The 6,336-nt window shown below is 30.6% G+C and overlaps 1 protein-coding gene across 3 annotated transcripts; it reads right to left on the reverse strand.

Annotated features, from left to right (window-relative positions):
* Positions 1 to 282: 282 nt before the first annotated feature.
* LOC116768160 (serine protease snake-like) lies at positions 283 to 4,163 on the reverse strand. 3 transcript variants are annotated; one of them, XM_032658822.2, is made up of 9 exons: positions 4,006 to 4,163; positions 3,840 to 3,892; positions 3,687 to 3,771; positions 1,655 to 1,717; positions 1,490 to 1,578; positions 1,182 to 1,358; positions 905 to 1,112; positions 665 to 825; positions 283 to 543 (listed from the first exon to the last, which is right to left on the reverse strand). In XM_032658822.2, exons 1-9 carry the CDS (start codon positions 4,040 to 4,042, stop codon positions 334 to 336), a joined length of 1,083 nt encoding a protein of 360 aa, XP_032514713.2. In that variant the 5' UTR covers positions 4,043 to 4,163; the 3' UTR covers positions 283 to 333. The 3 variants fall into 3 exon arrangements, with proteins under 3 accessions (XP_032514713.2, XP_061379524.1, XP_032514711.2); XM_061523540.1 differs by lacking the exon at positions 4,006 to 4,163 and having other exon boundaries at positions 905 to 1,128; positions 1,210 to 1,358; positions 3,840 to 3,997; XM_032658820.2 differs by lacking the exon at positions 4,006 to 4,163 and having other exon boundaries at positions 3,840 to 3,996.
* Between the last annotated feature and the right edge of the window lie 2,173 nt (positions 4,164 to 6,336).

Below are 6,336 nucleotides of genomic sequence, written 5' to 3' on the forward strand. Positions count from 1 at the left end.
AAGAGGGAGAACCAAAATATTATAACTGTTGATTTAACCGGACTATATACACAACTTCTTGTAAGGTTTAGAAGATAATTAATAACTACAAAATATACCATCAAAATGATAGATCAGCTAAATTGGATGCAAATATATAACTTTTATCAGAGGTCATCGGTACAAGTATCGCTCAAGTTTATGTATTTTCAAATCTATTAAGAATATGATTAAATCACTATCTTTATTTACAAACATAAAAAAATATTATGTGACACGAAGGAATAAATAAAAATTCTAGAATTAGATTATGAAAATTAAGATTTATATTTTCGGAGCATAACTCACTTATTATCAATAAACATTTTTTTTATATTGATTTTCTTCAGGCCAAACAATATTTTCTATCCAGTCAACAAATGTGGAAACTCTAGTGTATATACCAGGCAGATTTGGTCTAGCGCAACCTATCCCAAATGACGTCACACCTATTACATAGTGCATTGAACCCTCATCAGATGGTGGTAGAGGTATTTTTATTTGTAAAGGTCCACCGGAATCACCCTAAAATGATTTCAAGTCATATAAAATATTTGCCTCAAATACGATACATAAAAATATTAACACGATACATAAAAATATTAATTATGAGATAATTTAGACTCAATATATTTAATTTACAGACTTGACAAGCATCTACTCCTCCTTCTAGTTTTCCTGCACAGATCTGATCTTTGACTCCGCACCATCGTCTACTGCACGATCGTTTCAACAATCTGTTACAGAGCTCATCGTCGATTACATTTACGCCTGCTGCTTGCAGAATTGGAGACGTCTTTCCTGTAGCTGAAATTTATATTCCAATGTAACTTTCCCTTTTATATTGTAATATTTCTTAGGTGTTTATAGCAAATTTTGTTCTCACCTGTGTCAATAACTCCCCACCCTGTTAAAGTAGCGCTTGAACCGAGTACACTAGTGTCAAAGTAGCTCCACAGACAAGCGGGCTGAATGTTTTTAGAGAACTTTAGCTCTGTATCAATTTCAATCAATGCGATATCGTTGTATTTTGAAGGAGATTTATATTGTGGGTGGACAAAAAATCTTACTATGTTCGCATCGACTGGATCTAACTGAAAATAAGTATATCTGATAAAGAACGTGTTTCTAAAAAAAATTGTTGTTATAAATGGCATCCTTACCACGTCAATAATGTTTTTTTCTCCGAACCTTATAATTTGTGGTACTTCAGAAACAGTTCTTGGGTCTGGCGGCGCTCTGGTACAGTGGGCTGCTGTAAGAGTGAACTTCGGGCTGATGAGTGTGCTGCCGCATTTAAATACCCAAGTACCCTGAACAGCTTTCCACCCTATAGCTCCCTTTACCAATATTATTATTTTAATACAAATCACTATTTTTTAATTTATAATTTTGGGTTTCAATATCACAATTAAATTAAAATTATTTTAATAAATATATTTAGCTTAAATCAATTATATATAAAATTTACCATATGTGGATATTCTCCTGACAATGCATCTCTTCCACCAATAGCACCATAAGGTCCGGGGATACCTTGATTTCTATTATATTCCAAACCTAAAAGTTATTTTTCTCGTTACTCAGTTGTTGGTAAAATGTTTAAATGTTTTCAATTTGTTAGCCAATAACGTACATTCCTGAAACCTTTTTGCAGCTTTGTCCCGATTTATTCTCTGCCAAACGTATTCATCACATTCTGTAATTTATAAATAGTATTAGAAATATTAAAATAATTTGAAAAGAAAATAATAACTTCGAAATATGTATTTATTATATGGAAAAAATATTTGCCCTAAACAATTAAAGAAACCGGAAATATAACAACATTATATAAAAAAAATACCTTTAAGTAAACAAACATGTTATATATATAATTTGAGACTTAAGTAAGTATCACAGCAGAGAATTAATTATATGCCAAAGCGTAGCCTAGTATTAAAAACAGAACACACGAGAGAGGTCCCATTTAAAATTAAACAATTTGTTAAGTGACAATAAAAAAAATCTTTTTAAGAGGTCACAAATATCAGTAATATTACGTAGCTGATATATGATGATGTAACAGTCAATAATATTAATCTTCTATGAATTGTAACGCTTCCAAAAGTACGAAAACTACCAAAGTGGCCCCTTCGAAAAATAATGTAGGTATCCTATTTTGTTCATGAAAACTATCGAAAATAATATTATTAATAAATATAAATAAAGGCAGTATCTTGAATATTAAAGCACTTTTCCTTGTGCAATTTTTACAAGAAAGCAGATTCCTTTGTAGATGCGAAGTGAGAAGGTAAGTTTTTTTGCACTTCAAAAACGAAAAGGGAGATGTGATGTAAGGGTTTAAGACATAATCAGTTTCAGCTGATTTAATCGTAGATTTTGACTCATTGACGAAGAATCTTCACATCATACATCAAGGGCTTGTAATTATTAGAAGTATTTGTATGTGTAGCACGGACTCCAATGGTAAAGCTTGTCTTATCAAATTTAATCTCCTTTCTTCTTCTTTTTTTGCATTTTTTTATACGTAGAAATATTTGTGAAAAAAATGACGATCTGAAGGATCACGAAACCCATTATCTATGACGTCGTCGGGTATACCGTGGCTGTAACTTGAAAGATGTTGAAGGACTCACTTAAACAGCCCTGCTTGAAATCAATACTGCAAGGCAAAGCATAAATACTTTCACAGGAATCTTTGTGAACATTTAGAAGTCTGAATGTTAGGCATAGTTTTTTAAGGACTAAAAACCGCTTAACAACAAAATATCATTTCTTACAAACAAAACATTCCAAGTTAACAAGATTTGTGTTCTCTATTTTTCTATTATTATTTTTTTCTCAAGCCCGCGACGAGATATAAGCGAAGTGTCAAATTTTAATAAAACCTCTTGATCCGGTAACCATGAACAGGGTTGACGAACCACAAAATATATTATATAAATGTATGTTTTGTTACTAAAGGTGGTATAAATATGGACCATGTCAACCAAAAGATTGTTTTTATAAATCTCTTATTTGTAAATTTGATATACAAATCTCAAGCTTGTGCTGTTAATAATAAAAGTGTTTGTTTGACGTATTCTGCTTAAGTAGTTTGACAAATAAATTTATAGTTATGGAAAATCCTTTAAATTTATTACCAAATAACTCGTTTCTACTTAAATCTATTCGCGTATACATATTTTATCTGCATAGAGTGACTGTTACGAGTGAACCATTTAATTGTTTTACTTCATCTTAGGGATATTGTTTCTTTTTTTTTCCTTGTGTATAACCATTATAAGAAAAGCTGCACATGTATTTTTTTAATTAATTAAAGCAAAATAAGTTCCGAATCGAATAAGACATACTGAATTATTAATGAAAGAAAATGCTATTATGGATGGAATATAAAAATCTCTCAAACAACTTCCTTTCTTATAAAAATTCAAATCACACGTATTCAACGTACGTATTCAAATATCACGTGGCTTAGTAACTTAATATCTTTTTGGATGATCTAATAAAATATCGTTTTGTGTCTTATAAAAGTTTTTAACTGTCACTTTATCAAAACTTAAGTTTGTCAAAAACACGTCGAAAAGCATACATTATTTTTATAGTAAAAACTCAATTGAAATAATTTTATTTTTAAATTAGTTTTAATATAATATATCACTTACTAACTTCGCAAATCCTTTTCCCAGGATACCTGAAGTCTGGCAGAACAGGATCGACGTAGTCACAGGGATCTTCAAAATATATGTTCTAAAAGGTAATTCCTATTTAATTTTTAAAACATAATATTTACTATAATAATGACTATAGGTACTAACCCTTTTCTTTCTTGTATGGTTAAAATTCAAAGACTCGATTGTTGTCGCTAGTGCTGCAGTAAAACTAATAATATAATTTTTGAAAACTCTCAAACAAAAACCAAACATGTGTACATATTAAATAAAAAAACACTTTTTAATGATTTTGACACATTCAGACACTCACTTACTGATAAAATGAAAAACATTATAAGAGCAGACATGTTTCAATCACGCGTGTAATTTCACCGTCACATTATAATTTTTTACACAATTCTAAATGTTTAGAATTGAATTTTTATCGCGACCTAATCGTCCGAAACTCGACAAGCAACTGATACCAAACAAGGCTATTTAATTTCAACATGTCATATCTTGTTTTGTGTAAAGAAGCTACCATTAAAAACACATTATATATGCATGTGCTTTTCGTTATCCACATTAAATCTTAGATCTAAGCAATCTTTAAAGATCATAAGCAGGCATGCAAGTGTTGATTGTAATCATAATATAAAAATAAGTAGTGTAATTTAAAAAAAAAAATACAAATCCGGTTTCTGTTTTTAGGCATGTTACGTACGCGCTACATATTATAAAATAAATGAACATCGCCGGGTTAACATCGTTGTATAGATAAAATATCATATAACGACTGACGCCGCTGACTCCGCGGAACGAACACCAAGCCGTGTGAACCAGAAGATTCCTGATACCACACGAGCTATGGAATGGCATTGCTATGCTAACATCGGAGCAATCATGTAGTCTTAGGTAAGGTTATAAGTCTTAATATGTAATTTTTATTATAATATACATATAAGTATGTTTCGTAGTTTTCCCGGAACCTCCGGTTGCCACCTTATATAATTGGCATCTTTAAATATTTTGTCATCAACATCAATTGTTAGTTAGGTGCAGTACTATTGAGGTTATTTATGTACATATTATTTTATCGTCAAGTTCACTACAAATACAAAGAGATATTTAAAAAGAGTATTAATGTATTTCACTACTACCATGCTCATAAAATGTTAATTTTGTCTGACTTATTACCCAACTGCGGCAAAACTTAAAATGGGATTATGTTTTTTGAATTACTAGACAAATACCTTTACATAATATACAAATAAAAAACCTTTGAATATTTATTTAATTCAAATATTAATTTATATTTTTTTTTTAACTTAACACATTTTTAATAATTTGATTTGATAATATAAAAAAAAATGCCTTTTTAGGATATTTTATAAAAAATAATTTATATAAGTTAATTTATAGCTTAGATTAGGTTAACAATTCGCAGACCACAGTGAAGAACGCGTTTGTTTCACACGGATATTGTTGCAATATTTAATGCCAAGAGTTTAAATCTAATCTTGACCTTCGACGTTGTGAACACTTCTTAATACGTATAACATAAATAACATAATATTGACTTCATCAATATGACTATAATATAAGTAGTTTGGCTCTTTTTTGTAGACATAAAATGTAATACTTTTTTGACCAACATTTTAAGACTTTTGCGTATTAAAATTTGCTTATGTATGTATATATGCTTCATTGAACAAAATCTCACAATTTAGTGATTGTTTATTCTTAGTGGAAACTTAATATATATGGAAAATATGTGAATTATATTTCAAATTGAATTCAATATATTCAAGCATACCTACAATATATAAGCCCAGGCTCCTTTAACGACATATAGTCATAGTTACTAAATTCAATGAGTCTATTCTCTACGAGTTGAACATCAGGACGAGACTCTCTCTGTGCACCTCTATCTGTGCACAATGGACTCTCACTTTCTTTTGGCATGTGGCCAGAAGTGGATCGGAGAGTCTAGAGAAACTAATACTAACTGGCGGCATGGATGAGAAAAGAAGTAGAGGACATATGCCCATGTAATGGACCGATGTATTGCGGAGTTCACAGGTTAGAAGATGCTGACCAATATCCACCTGGCTCAGAATCAACCAGCCTGGAGAGCTGTGGCAAAAACGACTCACCCTGATCACGTCCCTCAGCCGTGAGGACACGGCGAAAAACAGAGCGAGAAACAAATATATAAGCTTTAACATCTTAATGAATAATATTAAATTTTATTACTTTCGGATTGATTGGTTTTTCGACTTTAAAAGAAACCTCATTCAGTATAGTGACGATTTTTTCTAAGCCCGAATCTATAAATACAATATAGAAAGCATTCTGAAAAACAAATTGTACTTAAAGAACCTGACAGTTAACGACGAGTTGATTTTTAATCGGCTGCTCGAGGCTTAGTTGTTTTTTTAATACTATTGTTTTGAAACAGACTGACCTTTAAAAATAACTAGTACTTAATCGAAAACAAGATATTTATTGTTAATATAGTGAACGAGTTTTTTAGTTTCTGAAATTAAATAAATCGATTTACAATCGGTATGGTTTTAAAGGGATTTGAATTTTTATCGACGTGATTAAGACACTAATCCACAAACTAAAGACTTAGCCTCATATGATTTATGATCGTATT

Source organism: Danaus plexippus, chromosome 19 (assembly GCF_018135715.1).
Source record: "Danaus plexippus chromosome 19, MEX_DaPlex, whole genome shotgun sequence".
Classification (NCBI taxonomy): Eukaryota; Metazoa; Arthropoda; class Insecta; order Lepidoptera; family Nymphalidae; genus Danaus; species Danaus plexippus.